The 23,859-nt window shown below is 46.3% G+C and overlaps 1 protein-coding gene across 1 annotated transcript; it reads right to left on the reverse strand.

The window, feature by feature from the left end:
* Positions 1-21,440, reverse strand: LOC135384863 (scoloptoxin SSD976-like). Its single transcript, XM_064614047.1, has 9 exons — positions 21,391-21,440; positions 20,021-20,105; positions 15,958-15,991; positions 15,733-15,881; positions 4,218-4,305; positions 4,016-4,161; positions 3,845-3,936; positions 3,142-3,245; positions 1-312 (listed from the first exon to the last, which is right to left on the reverse strand). Exons 1-9 carry the CDS (start codon positions 21,438-21,440, stop codon positions 185-187), a joined length of 876 nt encoding a protein of 291 aa, XP_064470117.1. The 3' UTR covers positions 1-184.
* Between the last annotated feature and the right edge of the window lie 2,419 nt (positions 21,441-23,859).

Here is a 23,859-nt window from a genome sequence, read left to right on the forward strand (position 1 = left end):
TCAGATGACTTGCTTCTTTAATATGGTTGACTTCCTGTTATACCCCAGCATCTCCTGTTGTCACATGTGGTTCTTGATGTCCCGCACGCAGAGATACATGAGGATGCAGACCATTGCTCTGAACAGTTGCACGCAACGAATCCTTGCGTATCCTTGGGAACGAGTTCGTGGGAGTTACGTTTCTTCATTTCAGCCTTAGATGAGTTGGTAAACGGGCCATGCCGTTTCCAAAACTCCATGTGGCGTTGAACAGCGTGATGTATTCTTCCGGAAGTTCACTTTCATACGCATTGCTGTAGAATCCCGATCTTTCTGCACATAGAAAAAAGGACTTCAGTCAGACATTTTTGCCCGTGGTAAAAGTTAACAACACCTGAGAGGGAGCACTTTATTACACACAACTGTGTAAACCGACTATCGTTTTCTGTCTTCGGATTTCGTAATCTTTCTGGAGACGAGGTCCGTACAAATGCAGAAACACTTCGATGGCAGAAAGTATAGGACTCGATCCGTGGAAATAATCCAACGGATCTCTGTTCGTGTAATGTGGCATTCGGACTGAACATTCAGCCTTACTCTAAAGTATTCTAAACATTGAATTGTGCTGAACCCCACTGCATATTTTCGTTTTACACATTTCAGATGCATGTACTGCTGATATATACAGAAATATGCTAACTTACAATGGATGATGAACATTTGAATGAATGGATAGATGTATACTAAATGGACGTATGGGAAAGTAACAAATTCGAGTACAAATCGAAATATCCTCGATATTAATGGCGAATTCGGGTGTTCATTTCGTGGCAACACAGTCTAGCGCTCGGAAATTACTAGGTCGGCGCCCGCGCTGGACCACTTGACCGTTGTCACGCGAACATGAGTGCCAGGTATCTAGAGGTTTTAGTCGTTGGATCACGCTAGGGGCATCGCGGTCGCTCGTCTTCGGGTTCCCTTGTCCGCTAACCCATGTGAGCCTCGACGTGCGGGCACTCGATACCCTCGCGGTGCGGACGTGACGACATTGGATATAGTTGTGCAATCCGCTGCCCGGTCGTTGGAGGCCGGGCGGAAAAAGTGCTAGCCAGCACCTGCCGCTCGGAAAGCGCCACGAAAGCACACGAGGTTGCTACGTTTTGACCGAGCGAACGCAAGCCTGTCGCTTGGTTGTCGCTTACGACCTAAGTATGAGGTTCGTGCAACAATAGACGGAATTCATTTTCTTGGAGGCGTCCAGTTTCAATGACACGTATAGACTGAAACTAAAAACAGCTTTACCAACATCTGTTATATTTAACCGCTGAAAGCCATAATTTTGAAAGAGAACGTGGCCCGTGCGAAGTCGACTTATGCCGTTTTAGCGTGCTTCACTATAGCATTTTCACTGTAGTACGTAATGAGATTATAAGTTAACTGTTGCTACGGGTTTTTAGATTTGTAAAAAAATCGTAAATCTGTAAAACATGTGCCGGTAAAATTTAAAGTAATTTGGATTTATGCGAGAAACTTCAGAACTTGCAGAACCAGAGAGCTCAGCAAGAAAAGCCATGCCATGCCATGGTTCTTTTTGTGTCGAGACATCGTGGGTCACTATACTTAAAATTGGGAGTAGATTTATACGTAAGGTGAGTCAGCCCCTTTGTGTGGGGACATGCCGCATGTGCCGTAGGGTAGGACTGCGCATAATCTCGACAACCCGGGGTTCTTTTGACGTGCGCCGGCAATCTCCAACACACGGTGCTGGAAGCAATGTTTACCTCCCCCCCCCCCTCCGCATTGCTACCGTCCTCGGCCAGGATCGAACAGCCTTCCGCAAAGCAATGGGGTGAACTCCCTCCTTGCGACCAGGACGTTGGAATCACTGAATAGTGTGCCTTGTTTAGTGACCGTGTTCGTATGAGAATATTTTGAGGTGATAGGCCATTTCCCAGGTCTACTTGGAAAACGTCCTGTGCTCATGGTTTTAATGCGTTAGCATTATAGTCCTCGCTACACTAAAATCGCGGCGTGGTCTGTCTGTCCTCACGGCGCGGCGATCATGCGCGGTGAGTGGAGAGGGAAGGAGAGGGCGCGTGAAGAGTGCGACGCGGCCACGGCGTGGGCACTCCGCAATGCAGCTGTGGTGGTCTACAGGTTCATATGTCTCTGCGTCGGCGCGCCACGGGTTATGAAAGCTGCGCTAAGGAGCGGCGCCGTAAGAACTCTGCGAGACGGTGCCGACATGCTGAATCAGAGTAAGCCCGAAATGCTCGTTTGGCTGCGAATGCTGTCTTGTGTATGGTCGTGTGCAGGGTTGTGTAGCGTTGTGAAGGGGAGCTCCCAAATGGCTTTCGAGTTTTAATGCTAACACATTCTCGTCGAATCCACCGATGGATCGACCATGATTTTTCTTCCCATCTTTTCGCGAATCATGCTTCGTCTCCTTCTCAAAGTGGACATAGCAGCACGGATGACATACGAATTGTCTTCTTGAAAGTACAGCTATAGTTGTTGCAACGCGGACAGTATAAGACGGGGCGCAAGCCAAAAAACTCATTGCGACTATGAGTTCTTCAAGTTGCCCAATAGCAATGGGTAGCATTCTGCTCAATGAGCGGAAGTCATCCCCATATCATCGTCATCGTGTATTTCTCTCTCTCTCTCTCTCTCTCTCTCTCAAGTTGCCAGGTGATCGTGATGTGGTATCGTCAACAAGTTGTGCCGCGTAGCAGTAAGCGTTTGTGAATGGCAGCTTCTCATTCTTTTTTCGACCGTGTCTTTTCGCAGCTGTCGCTTTTTCTACGAATTCCTGGTATCACTATTACCACAGTCGTCCAAAATAAACTCCGAAAAACACGGTCCGAATATGCCAAAAAAGAAAAGAGAGAGCTTCCGAAAACCCAGAACTCCAATTCTAACGCAGCAAGAAAAAAATGAAAAATGCAGTATACGACAAGTAGTAGTGGCCGCCGTCATATTGACCTCAAAAGGGATCTAAGGTGGTGCTAAATGAGTTAGAATCGTTTGGATAATTGTATTGGCCAGAATCGATAGTAGTTTAGAAAAAACCTTATCGGGACTAAGCTCGTAATTTATCCATGTGTAGCATCACTGGGGATAGAGATACTTGCAACTGTAAAATTAACAGTGCAATCGTACCACATAGGCTATCTGCAAATCCAGTTGTTCCACAAGAGGACCCGCTGGGGCACTGCGAGCACGCACTTCCTTGCTGGTATATCGGCTGACGAATGATGTTCCCCCTGGAGGAAAGCAATGAACAGATACAGGAAATGCATTACCTGAGGTGCCGTACAGCTGCTAGCCATAGCGCATTATGGAACGAAAGAGCATCCAGCAAGGGGATTAATGAGCCTTCATATAACAAAATCAGAGTCTTGGGAAGTGTACATGCTAATCCTGTATTGTAAATAGGGAAATGACGATGTCCTTTCCGTCTCCTTTTTGCCTAGATCTGTTTTTTTTTTTTTTTTGTCTAGCCAAACTATGATGATGGTTCCAAACTGTGCCACTTTCTCCGGAACTCATATCAGTCTGCACGAATCGAACAGATGTCAACGAGACGTGCGCCAAGACCAATGGTAAGGGGGAAAAGGACGTATCCTCTAAATCGGAGTAATTATGCGGCATGTTAGGATGAAACCATGGTAATAATAGGACCTGAGCATTGCGTGTGACGCTCGACATAAATCAACCCTGGGGAAGGAAATAATCAAAATGGCTCCGTTTTGCAACTTGGCCACATTCAGAAATCTGCAACTGGTGTTAAGAATGTTCACGGCTTATTTCTGCACGATGTACGCACTCCCTTTGCCACGAGTTGCACCTGTGGAGCTCTTACCCTGGGCTATAGTTGCATACCATATAGCGACCACCAAGTCGAGGGCAGTCAGTGGCGCCACAGCCTACTTTCGTAGTTCTTGCCCATGCCATCTGCATGAAGAATAGTTGAAACAAGTGGAAGACCAGATTAATCTTTCCCGTAACTGTTCTTTTACACTGCCTGTTTTACCTGGGTGAAATGCCCGTTACTTGCAGAGAAAACGTAGCTCCGGACAATCGCACTGTTGGTTCGCTTGTACTCATCCCACCAGGTATTGAGAGCATTGGTCCAGGTGCCTCGAGGAGCCAGGTACAGATTCTGACCGACGAACTGGCCTGCGCGTGCCGATCTTATGCCAGGATTCTAGACTCGCATAAGCTATTGTACTTGCCCATGTTTCCACAGCCATTGCAACCATGTTGGAAGATACAGCTCTGGGAGTGGACCTGTGCTAGCCGAGCAACTTCTCCGTCGTACTCCTGCGGCGACATTTAAAAAAATTATGTTTCATAGACATTCTGCCACTGATATACAGGGTGTTTCAATAACAACACAAAAGAAAATAAGAAGAAAACCACGCCACGGAAGAATATGGGATCAGCGACACTGTACAGAACTTTTGCAATTTAGTAGAAGCAATTTTGTTAAATTTTAATTTAAAAAACTCAGGTTTTGAATTTAGCTCTGAGATTTTTCCAAGTCAACGATTTCAACGCAATTAATTTTTTTTTTCAGCAGCAGCAAGCGCCATGTTGAATTTTCCTCATTCCATTACAAACTACATTCCCTGCTCCAACGGTAAAAACCGAAGGGAAAAAATCCGAGTAGTTGTGCAACCTTTGGAAACTCGCAGCTGAAATACAGCCACAGCTTTGTCGCTACGCAGTGTGGGCAGACTTTAAAACGATTCTTTCTCTGTGTCTGAGAGTTCTGTAAACCCGGTTCACACTGTTGCATTCCAATGCGTGCGAATGCGTGCGCGTGCGGGTTGCCGTGGTAACCAACCTGTGCTTACCCCTGCGTATCATAGGCAATCATAGGCCGCGCGTCAGCTAGAAGGAGAATGTCAACGCATACGCACGCCGCCGCACGCGCTCCCCCTAGGGCGTCAGTCGTGATGTTGCCAATATCTGTGCACACTAAAATTTTGTACACCCATGTTAGTGTAAGAGGGGTGTATTCTGCAATACACGCCCAGATCACACTCATATTACACTACTGCGAGGTTGATGCTCTCATATGTGGATGTGAATTGGGTGCACATCTGCATTGGCGTGTTAAAGGCGTACTAGGGGTGTAATAAGGGTGCAATGGTTTAAGGGTGTTTGCCTTGTTCTAAAATGTTTAACAATGCACACTAAATCTTTTTACACCCGTTTTGGTGTCAGTTGGATGCGTCATATCGCACACCCTTTTGAGTGTAGCAGCTACACCCAACATAGTTGGTGTAATGAAATACATCTTAACAGTGGGGTGTAACGAGTAAACTATGTGGTCGAATATAAGTGGCGTGTACACTGAGTCTTCATTTTCCTTCATACCAAAACCAGTAAGAAACACAAACATTATCTTGATGGTGAGTTGATACGCCAAGCAATTCCTCGCTTCAGTGTTTTTTGTGTATATAATCATATTAACCTTAGGCACCTCACCCTACGTTTTGTCTGGAATGCGAGCAGGGCTATCGAATTTGCAGACGCTTGCAAGACAGCAACAACAACAATAAATGAAGAGGTGATGATGACATGGGATGTTTCCCCGTGGTAGCCACAGGTTTCAAGACAGGCAATGTATACAGTATCTGTTTTCTCGTAGAAAGGGAATGCCTTTCTAAGTGAGCTTTTGCTTCGTCATCCCATTTAAGCGCGTATATCGTTATCCGTATATCAGACCGCATATTGGTCCAATATGGCATCAGATCGGATTTGCTATATTGGGAATGCACAATGCATCACAGGTTCATGTTTTTCATTTACTTTGCTTGATATGCATGGTACACATCCTATGGAAACACTATGGAAGCTGCACACGTTACTCCATTGCTTAAGCGTGTTTATTTACACCAAAAATTCAATCAGGGTGTCGTCCAATTCGTCCAACCAGTGTAGACCAACAAGACTCACACCCGCTAGGTAGACGTTACACCCTTTCAGAGGTAATGTGGGTGTACCATAACTCACACCCTTTTAAGTGTGAAAGTTTGAGGGTGTTGTGAAATACACTTTGACAGTGTATTTCATTACACCTATACAAATTTTTACACTCAAAGGGGTGTGAGTTCTGGTACACCCACCTCAACCTCAAAGGGATGTAAAAAAGTTTAGTGTGTGGTTTAGTCATTACACCGCATATGATTAAAGTGTATTTCATTACACCCACTATGTTGGGTGTAGCTTCTACACCCAAAAGGGTGTGCGATATGACGCACCCAATTGACACGAAGAACGGTGTAAAAATTTAGTGTGTGAGGCCGACAACGGCGAGCCTTTCACCAGCACCAGCACCACCGCACGCACGCATTTCCAAATGCATTGCATCTCGAACCCTGCTCACGCACGATATATCATGCCCTGTGCCCTGTGCAGATGTTCAGGACTCTTTACAATCTTTTCTGAACGAACGAGTTTGTATTGCAAGCACACAAGAAGAACATTCACTAGGAACCTTCCTTGACAGAGCCATACTGGTGAAAGGCATGGCTCACAGACTTGGTAGCCCATTTCTCCTTAGTTTAAGTAAATCGCATCGGCTCAGTGTGTCATAGTGCCGGGTCGTCATCGCATCTCTGGAAGTGGTCAACAGTACGAGGCCTCATGAACAAAACTGCGCGTTTAATGCGAGATTATCGGATGGAAACAATTACCGAGGTCGAAAGACGCCCGAAACGGTGTACAGAAACAGTAAACATTGTAAACAGCAAACAAAACTTTGTGCGGCCATCTTTAAGGTCACGTTTGGTCACGTAAGGTCACGTGCGTTGACGTTTGATGTGACGTGCGACCAGGACCTGTCCAGAATGCATTGCGTTCGCCAAGCACGCTTTCGTCTATGGAGCAATACATTGGATGCCACCCCTGTCACCTGGCGTCTTGTGCTCTCCACTCCCGCCACCTGCGCATCACCACACCTCACGTGATACCCAACGTCGCATCACGCCACCTTCGCAGCGCGCTTCTTCCGTGACTCACCGTGCCGCAATATTTGGACACATGGCGCACGCACGCTTCTCCGATGCTTCCTTCACCCCCGACAAACAGCTGTCGCTGTAAAAACAGTTGCGAAAACGGTTGTTTCGATATACGGAATGAGAATAGGACATGGACCTGCCCCTTCCGCTCCCTTTTGCAGACTTCCACTGATAACGGTAACAAAGTTTATTGTATCAAGTGTATTGTTTTGTATCAATGAAAAAACACATCTGAAATCTCAATCTGAAGTTTCATCCCCTTGTCTTCGTCGGTAGGCTCGCCACGAAGCAAGACGCTGCGCCTTGACATGCTTTGAATTGGATTGGATATGAAAGAAAAATTTGGAGAGGTTTGTCCCGACCCAGTCAGGACTGCTTTCTATGCTTTCTATTCTGCTCGATCGTCTGTTCTTCAGTAAGAGGCCGCTTTCTCGGTCGTTCCATGACCACATTTTATAGTGGTGGTGGTAGTGACGAAAGGGCCATGTGTCTTAAAGTAAAATACAGCACACAGTCTACCAGCCATTCCTGAGGAATAGCAAGTCGGCTTCTGCCTGGCTGACCTTTCCTTTTTACCTGCCTCTTTTTTTTCGCAATAAACATATCCCCCCCCCCCCAATTCCTGAGCCCACAGCCACGAGCTTTGAACACTGAGCCACGAGGCGCACCGACAGCCAGCTAGCCCGCCAGCGAGTTTGCCCGCTGCGCTACAACAGGCTTCTACAAGATACTACAAAAAGTATTTAACTTAAGTTACTGAGTATCGGGCAAAAAAGTAACTGAGTAGAGTACTAAATACCCAATCTTGAAAAGCATTTAAGATAGAGTATTAAATACTCTCAAAAGTAACTCGTTACTTTAAGACACTTTGACGTCACAGTTGGAATTCGCTATCAAAGAAATACGAAGAGCGTGAAGTTGAAAATGGCATTACCAAAAAACTTTATTAGCTCGCAGGAACAATTGCTTTTCAAAATGACTATTCGCGACAGTTTCCTCCGTTTTTTTAAAACACATTAACCCAATATTGTACAGGCGCTCTATATATGCGATCGAATCCTCTACAGAAACAACAGAATTTACTGTCGTTTCGCTGCTTTAACCTGATAAAGAGTTATTAATATTTTATGTGCCCTCTTTCGCTACGGGTTTCGGCACGGGTCTTCTATCCTGCCTGATAGGAGTCTCAATGGCTTACCAGCATACCCTTCAGGACAACACATCGCCTCAAGCATGCTCCCAAACCTGAGGTGCTGCACGCTATACCCCTTCCCAGAAGGGACGTGGAGGATCCGAATAGCGTATGTATACAGCACAAAGCGTGTTGCTGAGACAAAAGAGAATCTTTCGCTCGACCTCCATGTCACGCACAGAACAGTATCTTCAAAGTAACTCGGAAAATGAGTAGAAGTTATTGAAAAAGTATTTAAGATAGATCACTAAATACTGACCTTTGAAAGTATTTGCAAGATACCAAGTTACTCGCAAAAGTATTTATGATACGTAACTTCAATACTCTACTCGAGTTACTGTGCAGTCTGCGCTACACGCCGTGTTGCGCCGCGCATATAGGCTGTTGCAGTGCGGTACCCCTGGCGCGATCTATCGCCACTCAGCGCTACTACTGCCAGTGATTTTGCCAGACCCCCCTACGCACCGCTAATCCCGCTAACACTCCCCCCCCCCCCCCCCAATGTTCAGTGACACCCCCCTAACTTTTTCACCAGTGTACCCCCTACAGGGAGTGCCCTTGCGATTTCAGCTTTAGCAACATGTAATGATATGTTAAGCTGTAATGTCGTAACTATAATAATGACCCCCCCCCCCAATTTTTTCCAACACCCCTCCGTGCTCGGGACTCTGGATAAACGACTGACTACTGGATTTTCGCTCACATCGCACAGAAAATCCTAGGGGTATCCCAATTAGAGATCGACACGGGCCGGGCCAGCCCGAGGCCATCCGGCCACTGCATGGGTCGGGCTCGGGCCACACATACCTGTCCGGGCCAGGATTGTTCTCATTGCGAATATTTATTCTGAAAACAAGAGGCACACCGGCAGCACGACAAATAAAACAGTTTAGAAACAGTTAAAAAATACATGACGTTTCGGGACCTATAACCATAAGGGTCCCGCACATTTCAGAATGCTTCAGCAAGGTCCCGCAAGCGAACCGCGTAGAGCACCCCGACTCGACGATCGGTCCACTACTGAGTCCTCCCTAACCGCTTCCCTAACCTACGCTACGAATATATACTTTTGTGCGTGCGTGCGTGCGTGCGTGCGTGCGTGTGTGTGTGTGTGTGTGTGTGTGTGTGTGTGTGTGTGTGTGTGTGTGTGTGTGTGTGTGTGTGTGTGTGTGTGTGTGTGTGTGTGTGTGTGTGTGTGTGTGTGTGTGCGTGTGCGTGCGCGCGCGCGCCTTGCGACGGAGTGAACAAACTTGCCTTCGCGAAAGTGTATACGATTGAATGCGTTATAAATAATGGATCATGAGTAGCATGTGTCTATCTCATCTTCGAAAAAAAGCTAGGTTCGTGCTATGTTTCACAAACACTGCATGAACAGAGGGATCATTATGCACCATAGAGAGATTTATGTGCTTGTTGTTTTCTAAAGACGGCATGCATTGACGATAGTCATTTTCCAAACACAACGGTCCTGGGAAATTGCTGATAAAATGCACCGGTGTACTTTGAGGGCATTAACTGAGCATTACCCATTCTAAAGTTTTGCGATACATGCAATATACTTCGATTTTTCACCCCAATCCGCGAGGAATATGGAATCCTAAAATTAATGTGATATCCACTTGGAGATGCCTTCCAGTAAGAAAACACCAAAAAAGTTTCGCAAAATTCGTACGTGTTTTTTCATAAAACATCAAAAACATGGAATTCGAAACCAACTGCCAGCTTCCGGCCGTCTCTGAGCTGATGGCGTCGCCAGGCTCGTTGCGGTCCGATACCAATGAAAGCATGAAAGGAGTACAGAGGGCCACCAAAAAAAAATTTCAGATTAAGACGTCTGATGAAAGTGTGTGTGTCATTTTACCGAATAGCGCGAAAGGTTTTGATGTGTGCAGTTTGTTTCCCAGAAAAAAACTCACATAAACATGGCTCCGCCCGTTCACCCTTAACTCGCCAATCCAGGTATGGCTCCGCCCGTTCACCCTTAACTCGCCAATCCAGGTATATAAGGATGATGAGGAGGTATGATGGCACGTCACCGATAAGGAGAACTCGTTCTGGTTCGCTGGTCAGTGAGGGTCAGCGCCTTGTCCCTTTGCCGCCGTAAACTAGTTTTGCCAGTTCTCCCGGAGAATTGGGGATAGAAGGAGCGGGTCGAATCATTACCGAGCCAGGAGAAAGGCTTTTTCAGAACCCCGAACAGCCGAGTAGCAGACGACAGCGGAGTAGCAGACAACATTTCTCTAGACCAATCAGCAAGCATTCTCATTATAGCGTCAGCGCGAGGTTGCAGGCACATCACAGGCTGGTACTGCTCTTCACCACCGTTGCGCACGGTCGCTTTTTTCTGCAATAATTATGGCTCTGCGGTGTGAATTACTTCGCATGGTGCATCTTACAGGCCTACTTAACAGTATTATAGGAAGAAAACAGGGTGTTAAAAATGACTTCTGTGCTACTTGAACGCAGATGTTTCTAGCGACTGTTCGGCAGCAGATTGCGGGTCAGAAGATCGCATTTTGTGACGCACAGCCTGCCTGCCTTCATAGCCGACTCCAGTGACGTCGGTCCGCACACTGTTGCCCGAATTTAGACAGGAGCGCGCAGCCGGCTGCAACATCCGCTAAATTCATTTTCTAATGTTTCCGACTGCTTCCAAACGAAATATTCCGGTTACATGTATTCCAGGCATCCATGCACTATTCCGATCGCAACTTCAGTTCAACTGCGTTTTTTGTCCGGACACTACCTTTAAGATAAAGCTGTTGATCTTCGATTCTTCGTATTATGCTACACATATAAGTACGTTTTGGACATTAGTACCATGATGGAAATACTCAAGCATATACTATGTGGCGATGTTATGGTACAAAATGTTAGCACAAGTGGCTCTTCCCGCAGACGCTATATAGCGTGCTTATCGGCTGTAACTAAGATTGACCATGCACATACTGCAGGCAAATGGACGTGCCATTTTCCAGGATGTCTTCGAGATGAGTCTCCTATTCATGCTTATTGAGTAAGTGGGTAATGGATAACACTAAATGCTTCAATGTGTGTGAAACAGAGCGCGGATTAAGATGGAACGTATACTCTGCACGAAGACAGCACGTGCTCCGCACTGTAACATTGCAACGCAGCTGTTACACAAACAGCACCATGGTATTTTTGATGAATCGAGGTCAGCTGTTATGCAAGTATCACGATGCTTGTTCCAGCTGCACTGCCAGTTGTGCAATGATTTCTCGTTGTGCAGACAGACGGAAAACGGTGTTGAAGTGTAGGTTACGTAGCAAGAGTTACGTTGCTGACCACTATATGGAAGGCCAATGCATAGCGATTGAGTTGTGTCGTGGGAAAGCCGGAAAATGATACATATAGCGTCACTACGAAAAGAGCGCATTGAAGGTTGGAACTCCGTGGTGGTGGTGGTGGTGGTGGTGGGGGGGGGGGGGCGGTACTATTTTTGGGTGGTACTATTTGGGGGAGAGTGTTCTTTATGGGAAGATATGTTAGGGGCGGCGTGCTGAGAAAATCCCTGAATACACATCTCCAAGGAGAACGATATGGTCAAAGAAGGAGCAGACAGATGCAGAAGAGAGAGAGAAAAAGACGTTCTCATTGCGGTTTTAGAAACCCAACAGCACAAACACTTTTCAAATTACGAATGTGAGATTTTGCGTAACGAATCCATGGACTACAACGTATGAAATGGAGCCATACATGTACTCGGTTGCACGTATTACCTCCGGCACAGGCGGGCTTTAGAAGAGCACGCACATACAATGGACTGTGTGTTAAATGTTGTAACCCAGGTAGAACGCAGGCTATAGCAGACGATCTGCTCACTCTAACGGCATTTTTTAGATGTCAAGCGAGCGTATGACACCACAAGCCCAGAAGAAGAACAGTCTCTGTTCGAAATATCGGCGGCTTCTGTCCTGAGGCAACTCCCTTCCTAAGCCACAGCCATGTGCTGCATGGCTTGTTTTCAGCGGGTGTACATACGGTAAGAGCTCTCAGGCGGATATATAAATATTTATGTAACAGGTACGTGAAGCCCTCAGAAGGCGAAACCTCCCACATCGTGCAACAGCAGGTGTCCAAAATGGTGGTGTTCTTAGCCCATTCCTGTTCAACATAGTTATGGCTGCCTTACCAGGGCCCCGATCTTCAACTTTCACCTAGCGGTCGTTATCGTTATATTTAAAGATCGGGGCCCTGGCCTCCTTCCACGGGGCGTGTGCATAAGCTTGTACGCTGATGACGTACATGTATGGTCAACCGAGAAACAGCAGCCAGCGTTAGAACGTCGCCTTCATAATGCTTTCGATGTTGTAGCTACATTTCTGGTTCACAGAGGCGTGGGTATCTCGTATGACAAGACTGTATATTTGCCCTACACTCGCCCACATCTGAAGAACTTCTAGCTTCACATAAGCTAGCACTTGGTGCGCCGCGTAACGCATCACAGGTTCCCTGGAAGTGTCTCCGACCGCAGCCTGTCGTGGAGGGCAGAAGTGCGCTGCATGAAAGAAAGATCGGAGTCCCGACTCGACAGTCTACGATGCCTCTGTGGCGCTAGCCGGGGGCTCACCACCAGGGCACTTTTCAATTTACATCGATCCCTCATACGTCAGATGATGGCATACCATATTCCTCTTTTGCACAACTTGTGCGTCCCTTCAGAACGGACGTTGGAAGCCATGCATAACAGGGACAAAGCGGAGTCGTTGGTACAAGTGCTGCAGGTGGTTTGTCCCATTTAGGTTCTAGCTCCTTGTCCGCGTCTATTGCTGCAGTAAGCCGATATGAGTTGGAAGCCATCCTAGCAAAGAGCATGAAGATGTGCCTTGGAGTCAGACTTGTACGCAACTTAAATATTATACTCAAGCTACTCTATTAACTACTTTTGGGAGTAACTTGATATCTTACAAATATGTACTTTTAAAGGCCTGTAACTTGTACTCATTTCCCATGTTACTAAGATACACCCATTAATTTCTTTTTCTTCGGGGGACAGGAAGGCTGGGAAAAAGAATAACTTCGTCTGTTTTGAATGGGCACAATGCCCCGTACACGCGCGTACATTAACTCGGATATCCCGGGGTAACCATGTCATTAGGCGGCGTAGCCTTCCAAAGCGCGCAGTACCTTAGGTTTAGTGGATATATACGCGGGACAACGTGTATATGATAACGTGTCTCAAGGGCATGTTGGTGCATATTGGGGTTTGTTGAAGCTGGGGAAGAGGAACAGGGTTTCATGGAGTAATAGCGAGCAAGGACGCCTAAAAATGTTACCGCTTGAAATGCGCAGCGTCGGGTACCCGTGCAAGCGACATTATCGGGCGGGATCGAAACCTTGTAACAATATATATATATATATATAAAGAAAATTTATTACATTGACCTGATGGTATGTACAGTGGAACCAGCGAAACCAGTGCGGGTGACATACCCGCAGAAGAGAGCGTGTACCAGGAAGGTATTGCAGGAAAACGAGAGGATCCGAAGGATATCCCTTTTTGTCTTCGCTTTGTTTGCATTTGTTTCACAGTAAGTTTTACAAATTGATACTCAGTGATAGTATCTTGAAAGTAACGACTTACTTTTGTGGGTATTTAGTACGGTATTTAGTATTCTAGCCAAATACTTTTCGAGTACAGCACTCTACCCAGTTACTTTTTTGCCTGGCACTCAGTAACTCAACTTTTTTTTTTATATATATCTTGCACAAGCCTACTTGGTTGGAGTCCACAAGTCTACAAAAACAGCTCTCGTCTTGGCTTCCCACCGGTACCTGTCATGAGGACGAGACAGCCTATATGGCACTACATGAGGTCGGCAACTCGTCACTATCGCCATCCCTGGTTGGGAGCCGTACGGCGGCGACCCGCCTCAGGCCACACCCAAACCGTATAGTGCCCCATAGTCTCATCCCCAAGCACAAGCGCTACACGCAACACATGGTACCGCCATGGGCCCTGGAATATGCCATGGTCTTCCTTCGAAGAAATCGTCTCAGCTGTTCTGCTTCGACAGCACAGACTGGATCTGCTGCGCTGCGCGGCACCGAAGGGAGAACAAAGATCTTCACGGACGCATCACGTACAGAAACGTGGACGCCTATCATCACACTTCACGTCAGCAGCTGCGGGCGAGTTACACGCCATACGTACTCTGGTCGATTTCTAGCGAAAGTAGTACTATGACACAAATACTCAAGCGTACTATGTGACATCATGTTATTATACGAAACGTTAGTACAAGATGCCGCTCCTGCAGACGTTAGCGTGTTCCTCGCCGGTAACTCAGATTGGCGTACCATGCACATACTGCACGTAAATGGACGTGCCATATTGCAGGATGTGTTCAAGATGGGTCCCCTAGTTCGTGCTGTCGGACGGATGCGGATGACTAAGATGTCTAGTCTAAGAACTATACATAATTCTCAATTTAATTGAGATGGGACGTACTTTGCACAAGGACAGCACATGCTCTGCACTGTAACATTGCAACGCAGCTGCTACACAAACAGCGCCATGCTGTTTTGACATATCGAGGACAGCTGTTATGCAAGTACCGGGATATGCTTGTCCACCTGCACTGGCAGGTGTGCAATGATTTCCCGTTATGCAGGTAGACGGAAAGCGACAGAGGCGGATCCAGGATTTTTCTGATGGGGCTCTTGCCTTGGACAACATGCTATTGCACTACCAAGGCCACTTGAAACTCTATGTAACGGCAGAACTTGAGGGTTGGGTCAGGACATCAGGACCCCCCCCCCCCCCCCCTCTAGATCCCCTCGGGACGGAAAACGGTGTTGAAGCGTAGGTTACATAGCAAGGGTTACGTTGCTAATCACAATGGAACGCCAATACATAGTGATCGAGGTGCGTCGCGGGAAAATGATGTATCACTATGAAAAGAGTGGCTTGAGAAATCATACGTGAGAGGAGGATGTACCAGATATTAGCTCATGAAGAGTTGGAACCCCATCGGGGTGTCCGCTGGCGTATTGTGCTCTTTTGTTTTCTTAGCTGTTTTCTTTTTTGGGGGTCGGGGGAGTGTTCATTGGGAGGGTGTTTTGGGGTGCTGGGAAAATCGCTGATTGTTCGTTTAGAACTGCTAAACTGAGCACATCTTACACATTCCCTTTGACTAGAATTGCTCTCATCTGCAACTACGTTTACCTCTATTTAGCGTCGTTCATCCCCTCATCATCAGGACGCATCTCACCCTGCCCATTGTGCCTTGGGGTAGTGGGCCGCACCTTATGTGGCGAATTTCCCCATTCATTATCATTAATTTATTCGTTGTTGTTGTTGCAACTACGTATGTCACCCTTATTCATTTAACCTTGGAAGTACAAAGATAGCCTCCCTTTCATTGCTCAGGAATCGTTGACATATGTTAGTTGAAGAAACAACGCCCGTTTTCTGCATCTTTTCATATAAGTGTACCTTTGGCCCGACAGTGCCTTGATACGTCAAACATGAGGACACAGGTAAGAATAATTAAAGCTCACCAATCGAAGCATATTAGCTGCCGGTGGGAAGCCAGGTAAGTTCCCCGCCGCCAGGCGGTTCCGAAGCATGTTGTGGAGTTCAATGATCTGCCTTACTTCTTCCGGAGATATGGCTTGAAGGATGGTTCCATTGGGTTCGCCGTAGTACCCTGGCCGCACCAAATTGATAGTTAGTGGTGAGGGCCAAACGCGATGCCAGTTTCCCCGTGGGCACTCGGAGCTCACCCAGTGAACGACGCAAAGGAATGCCAGCAAAACCCTGGTGGAAAGGAATAGGAACGTGACAATGTATGAGTTTTTGCAATATGCTTCTTGCGCAGCTTGGACTTCTGTGTGGTTATAGGAAGCGCTCCTCCTCCGTCTTGACGAATGAGTAAAGAGGAAGCGCAAGACGCGACCCCTAGTAGCCATTCTCCTCTGCGTTTGCGACCCCCCACACTGACACACTGAGCACGCAATCCCAAATCGCACTGGAACTTTCTCTGAGCCACTTTCATCTTGTATTGCACCCTCTACGCCTGTCCGTGTCACATAATTTGTTACCAAATGCGCGTTCTCGATAAGAGCGCGACCGCGGCATATGTTACACGCACTTTATAAATATATGGTGTTTCCTGTTTCTCACTTTAGAAATATCGTAAGGGAGCTAATTCCATGTTCTCTGCCTTTCTGAGAAGCGCGTTCCCGAATCCTCCTGTTTTCACAGCTCCAGAATACACTCTTAAACCCGTACCTTTTATTGTAACTTTTAGAAACATGTAACTTCTATATAGACGTAGATTTCGAGATTTCTTATAGGTTACACCACTGTAACGTATATTTAGAGGTTAAAAGCGACCAAGGTCATGTCTTTACAACACGAATAGAAGTTACATGTCGGAAAGAACAAAAACAGCTTGTTGTAACTTATAAATGTACCCTCTACTCCGACACTGTAACTTCTAAGCGAAATCTCCAACGATAATTTCTTTGTTAGTTTCTTATCGTTTGTTTTCCTTCTGTTTTTCAGCATAATGCCACGTTTCAGCCTCCCATTCGAGACAGTTGCGAATCTACGCTGTTATTTTTTATCTGTTTCAGCGTCGTCTATACGTCGACTACATGTTATCAATGCTGTATGAACACAGATTATAAGTTCGCAGTCTGGAATACTGATAGTATGTTTCTTTCTAAAGGGTGGAAAACCATTGTCAATGCCGCAACCACCAAGATTTCCGATTTCGCTGGTTCGTTGGTAGCCGAGCCTGGTCTAGGTCTATCCACACTGAGAGCGGTTTCCTTGAAACGCTTAACGCTCGTCGTCCGTCCGTTAACAAGTGTAATCTGTTTTAATCAGTGGCTTTCCTCGCGTTTATCATAGTATCGTCAGGAACAACGGAAAAGCTAGATGTCGCTAGCAAACAAGGATATCTTCGGTGTTCTCAGGGGAAAGTGTAGTGAGTGCGAAGATTGCAAAGAATATATAACCGAAAACGAACGTCACCACCGCAGCCCTAATTCACACACTTCATACACTGGGTAAGTGTACATTTTGTGCTAGGTACGTGCGTTATTTTGATAGCAAGAGCTCTTAGCGCATGTTTGTTGTGATTATGGCAAGCGTTTTGCGGTCCTGCATATGAACGCCACTAACGCTTGCTACTTTTCTGCTCTTACTTGGTCGCCAAGTCAATAGACCTCTACCTGTTTGTAAACAAATGACGTCATAGTGTTCGACAGCGCCAAGGGTTTGGTAGAGTTGAACTACGTTCAAAGCTAGTGGCGAACAAGGTCATGCCCGAAAGCCACGGTTTTGAGGGGATTACGATGGTCTCTGAAAGGGACGCGACCTTCGGTTCTACGATGAAAGATGAAAGTCACAGAAAAGGTTAGCCAGCTGTAGGGATCGAACCCACATCTTCTGGATTGCCGGTCCAGGGCTCTACCAATTGAGCTAAGCTAACACGCCTCTCCAGTGACTTTCAGTTTATCTCTTCGGTTCTACTTTTCTTTCAATAGGAGGCAGCAAACAATTGCCAATTCGTGGAACCCAGCTCCCCCCTTCCGAGCTGTTTCGGTTTCTGTCTGTCTATCAACGTCATGATGACGTTTCTCGGGTAGTAGTGCGAGCTGCGGATATATGCATCGAGATATATAATTCGCAGCTTCCTACTTGTTGTATTCGTACGATATTCTAAGACTCAATCGCGGAGTGAACGCCTTCCCGCATTTATGCTGCTTTATAGCTTGTGCTTTGCACGGGTTTGAATGGTTCCGTAAATGTTACTCTCATTGCCCAAACTTTTGTTCCCAGGATCCCACATGCAGGTTCACATACCGTCACCAGCGCAATGCAGTACCTCACAAACTCGTCCCAGAGCGCCTCCAACGCTGATAACGCAGTAAGGTAGTGTCTCCTGCGTTACTGTACACTCATATTCCTCAAGGCTGTGTGCGTTTTATGTAATACTGTATTGCCATTTGCGCTCGCCTCTGCAACAAGAATGTGGAATAAATTTTCTTCTGCTGCAATTCTCCATTTCGTTGGGTCTGTTCAGCTTAGCAAACATAGGTCAGTTGTTTTGACTCGCTGCCTTCCTCGCACTTTTATGCATTGCTTCTCACTTAGAAGATAGTTCTTTTTTCCACATACATGGTAAGGCGACCATGGTTTCTCCTCACATCAGAATCGCACTTGTGCACAATGTGTCACCTCTGCACAGACTTCTGTTTTTGTAATATACATATGTTCAAGATCTCCTTTTCTGCTGGTTCATTTTGGTACCTTGGTGTGTTCTGTAAAGGTCTGTCCATATCCCACGCACAGGGTGTTTGTTTTTATTCGCATCACACCAGCGCTCATTTGACAAGTGGGTTATGTTAATTTTCGCAAATTAACCCATCCGTAGTTACAAACATTTCCGACATTTCCTGACGCATGTGTTTGTAACTACGAATCGATTAATTAGCAAAAATTCACATAACCCACCTGCCAAATGAGCGCTACTCTGTTGCGAATAAAAATAAACATCCTGTATAAAAAGCCGCACGTTGGCGTAACCTTTACCGGGCAGGTGCTGGATTGAAGGCCGTAACCTCTAATTAGTGGGTTTCCTTGTAACTTTTATAAAAGGACACGTGTAGCGACATGAACTATCACGAACTCCCCCTCTTCCTCTATTTTATCTTTTATAAAAGGTACTGCTCAGAGGGTACCTGGTAGCTTCTGAAATAGAGGGTAAAATATTGCGATTTTTTACCCTTTACTAAAGGGTACCGAGTTAAGAGTGTAATGACGAAGCTGGAGTCTATGGGTGGATTGACACTGACGTGAAAAGCGTTCGTCTATATAGATGAGGGACTGATCCTGGATTTTGCCTGACACTACTTTCATATATCATGGTTTTAACGAAGCACCGTACGAAAACGATACGATAAAGGAAGCTGTCATATCCAAGCCCAGCAATGTGACGTTAGCCTGTTGAGAGAAATCGCGCGATTGGCGTAGCGTGTTATCGGGCTGGTTGTCGTGAACACCCTTCCGATCGACTAAAACTATAGTTATGTACTTGCAGTGGCATTTACTTGTCGCCGCGTTTGCTCGTCACACTTGGGTACGTCGCAGCGTTGGATGTCTACAAATAGCGCACAACCGACAGTCATAAACGGGTGCAAACAAGAAACACTTGCTTATTCAATTCGTCAGCTGTTTCACAAAAAAAAAAAAAAAAAATAGTATGTGAAATTGTAAAGGTGTGCTCGAAAGGACCTGAAAGAGAGAGAGAGACCGAGATGGAGGATGGACTTAGAACTGAATTCTGAACACCGCTGACATTACACGTTTCAGTTCCCTGTCAATAAAATCTAATCTAAAAATGTGTATCGTCAATGAAGTTACTCCACTTGTCGTTGGACGAAAGGTTTCCACAAATATGCTTGAAATTCGATGCACGCAGAACACTAACAATGCTCAATACATTCGAGTCACAAAGCTGCGTTCCCGTTTTATTTACCCCTGGAGGGAGAACACGTTACAATTGACTACCTCTACCTCGAAGGGGTAGTTTTGTTCGGGGTGGGGGGGGGGGGGGGGGGAATGAAATGAAGAGTTCAGCACGACGCTCTTCGTGCGTAAAATTTTAGGTTTTGACGCAGTTGTGACGCAGAAAAGATAGACTTGAATGGGTTGAAGAAACCGTCAAGCATTATTGATAGGTGGGAGCAAATCACAAAGGAAAGATTTCCGTACTAAAATCAATTTTAGACGGTCTAACGGTGTCACGCCAACAAGAAAGGAAGCCGTACATACCAGATTCTCATCCTGCTGTTTCTTCTGAGGACAGAGAGCCGTATGGACAGAGAGCCGTTGTGGCTGCACGTTAAGTCGAATGCATCTTTACAACAAAAATGTTCGTCTGCCGTAATGGTTGGAAGTGCCTTATCGATAGACGCAGGCAGGGCTTTCAGATAATTTGCTCGGAACTTGTTGCGAGGGAGAAAAAATAAAAATAAAACTCTTGCAAACACTCCTCCGTGCTGGGTTTGTTGAGACAGAGCGGCTCCTGTCCCCTACCCCACCTCCCATGGTGACGCCAGCATCAATTCCTCCCTGTCTGTGTAAATAACACTCTGAGCTAGAATTTCCCCTGTGGGGTCACCTCAAGAACATGGGGAGGGAACATGGCCTTCATTTTTTCACGTGGAGACAACAATGCGTCAAGGCAGAGTTTTCGTTGTCATTACACCTCGCTACTATACTTTCACCTTTTTTTCAGCTTTTTCGCACACTTTGTCAGACTTTTAAATCATCGGAAACCTCTTCTATGTAGCTAGAGCCCAAAAACCTTTAAACGTATGACGCCGGTCACGCACTGAAATAATGTCTCCACTGCGACTATATCGAAGTGCTGGGTGTATGGGAACCCAAGAAGAGAGACGCGGCGTTATCAACTTGTCGCTTGACAACGCTTGACAAAGTGACAGCGCTTGTCAACTTCATCGTGAGCAGTGATAGGAAATCTGTATTTTAGGACCGCATTCTACACTCTAAGGAAAAAAAACTAGTACTTTTACTCCTTTTGAGGACTAAATGCATTGCCACAAAAAATAGTCCCTTTCGGGAGCAAACGCACGGGAGTAAATGAACGTTACAGAGTAGAGACTCCATTTCACGCGCTGTTGTAAAAGTCCCAGACCTGTACGTAATTCGTGTGCTTGCATGAAAATACCTTGAAGCAAACCGTCAACCGTGATATACCGAGTTATATAAAATCTTACGCCATACATAGTGCACAATTTGCGAAGAAATATGCGAATGTTTCTTACTCTGTGTGGCTGAAAAATTGCTACGTTGTCTGAGTTACACAGCCTTACGCCATGAAATTGACCAAGGGCACATATTTACATAAACTATTGCACGCGGGAGACCGTTCGCGAAGTTCAGTGACAATTTGCAGTCCTGGGGAGTAAATGTCGGGACTAACTGTCGGGTTAGGGGACTAAAATAGGGAGTAACTGCAATCTAGGGGAGTAGAAGCTGCAATTACTCCCCGTTTTACTCCTTTTTTTTTCTTAGAGTGTAGGCATGTGTCGTCGCGTTCCCCGTTCCTGTCAGTTTCTTGCAAGTCAGTTCACTTCTAGGGGATGTATAGCAGGTCACGTACAATCATGTGCACATACAGTTCGGTTACTTGGAGGGATGATGTCTTTCTATGTTTATCTATGTTCATCTTTACAGTTTTCTTTCTCCTTTCATTCATTCCATTTCCTTTGTGGAAGTAGCAGAATTTGTTAGGTGACGAATTCAATATCTTCCGTTCTCTTTTTTTTTTCTATAATCAAACTCAAACTCAACGTCGCCAATGCGTTTCTGCCCCCCGTTTACGTTATTCGGAAGAAACGGCGAACAATGGCGTCGGGATGTCCCGGCCAGTACCATACTGGGAATTGTAGACCCAACATTCTCGTGTCGCTTACCGTCATCTTTACCGCGCGTCCCTCCTACATCGCTTACGGCTGAATGTTGCCTTTTCGCCGCGCTACCGTTACCAGATAGGGCGTGCCAGTAGTCCCTTGTGCCCGGAGTGTGGTGTGCCAGCGACCGCGGACCATGTGATCATCGCATGTCCCACTTATCGGAGGGAGCGTCACTTGTTGGCAAACGACTTTGCGCGGATTGACAGCCGACCCCTTGACCTCAGACTCATTTTGCGACCATGGGACACACGAAAGCAGATGTCCGTCTTGCGACCCTTCATCACATTTCTGCAAACTACCGGCCTGATCGACACTCTCTAAAACCCTGTCAGCGTCGTCAGCATCAGCCTCATCACCATCCTCTCATTTTTCCCCAATAGCAATGGGGTAGCATTCTGCTCAATGAGCGGAAGTCATCCCCATATAATCGTCATCATGTATTTCTCTCTCTCTCTCTCGGAAGAAACAGAAGATGCAGTAGTTCTCCTTCGCTGCAATAGTATTTATATTTCATGACAAAGCATCAACCTATCTGGGAGAAGGAAAGAAGTCGTTCATGGGGTAGCCAGTTCGACTACGTCGCGACTCACATACCGTTTTTTTTTTTTTTGTTGTTGTTGTTTTTTTACCACATCACCATCACCAAATCGTACATGACGGTAAAACCCCGGAAGAAAAGACGGAAAGTAGTCGTGCTTCTCCTTCGGCGTGTTCGTGAGCAACTATACCATACCGCACGCAAGCAAGATGAGGCTCCGGTGTTTGTTTTGCAGACGATAGGAGCCAGGCGACTAAAACATTTGGTGTGCTATTTGTAACGGACGGGCCAGCGGCGTAGCCACAGGGAGGTTTCCGGCGGTTCAACCCCCGCCCCCCGAAATCATACAATTGGTAGATGATTTAGGAAAGGGAAAGCGAGGGTGAAACCCTCTACCCCCATGTAACGTTCCCGTAGAACCCTCCCGAAATGTTTTTCTGGCTACGCTGCTGGGACGAGCAGAATTTGGTTTCTAGAATCTAGAGGGACTTCTTATGGCGGCATCGTCGTAACGACATCACAATCGGTGTACCTAGATCAGGAGGGCAAGTGACTCACAAACATGGCAGCAGATGCGTCATTGTATTGGAATAAAACTACCCAACACCTTTTCATGGGGAAGCCATAGGTATACTAAACTTACGAGGACAGCAGTGACACCCTTTGCGAAACAGACACACATTCAAGGGCGTGCCTATATGAAAATTCCATGGTGCGCATAGCCTTTTTGCACCCGCAAGAGGGGGCATATCTATTGCGCACGTGCCCAGGAAAGAGGCCTAATCACACGACATGCTCCCTGTTTCATAAAGCGGCTTATATATTATTTTCCCCAAAGGATAAAGTTAGGTTTGTAGCAACAGAACCTCTAAGCAAGTTTTGTTTTTCGCACAGCGTTGGGTCATTGACCACGGAATAAAAATTTTTTGAAAAGGGGGCGTTGATTTTGTTCGACTAACAGCCCAGAGCCGCCGCACGAAGGCGGTCAAGCCTCTCCCGTAACCTCATGATCAAACAGACAAGTCAACATTCGTTATACCGCTAGTACAGTGTTGGTCAAAAGTTTAAGGAACATGCTCCAACGCATTCCTTTCTCATGGTGACACGGTAGCAGCGAATGGGACCGACTTACAGACGTTTGCCTAGGTAATCCGGTCACCTGTTTGTAAGTCTGTACGGTACCATTCGCTGCTAGCTTGTCCGTCTGAGGAAGGAATGCGCCGGAGCCTGTTCCGTAAACTTTTGTCTATCACTGTACTATGCACAGGGGTCAGACAAAATGTTACAAGATGCGACTATACGGCAGGCACATACCCTCGCTGGAAGGATAATAATTACCATAACAAATTATGCCCTTCCAGGTAACGCAAACTCTAATACCAACACTTTTGTGATCACGGCGCTGGCCTTTACCTCGTTATGCTGGAAAAAAGAAAAATACTATATGGTATGATCCGTGGCGTCAACAGCATTGGGCTGCCGTCTGCATGGGGGAGGTATTAAATTCTCACGTTATTTCATCACGAGTCAGCGCAGGTGTACCACTTCGTAGCGGCAATTAAAAATCTGTCGAACCAAAGGAAGAAAAAAGAAAAAGCTAGATGTCTGCCGCACTCAATGTCGGTCATCTACGA

Source organism: Ornithodoros turicata, chromosome 2 (genome assembly GCF_037126465.1).
Source record: "Ornithodoros turicata isolate Travis chromosome 2, ASM3712646v1, whole genome shotgun sequence".
In the NCBI taxonomy this organism is placed as follows: Eukaryota; Metazoa; Arthropoda; class Arachnida; order Ixodida; family Argasidae; genus Ornithodoros; species Ornithodoros turicata.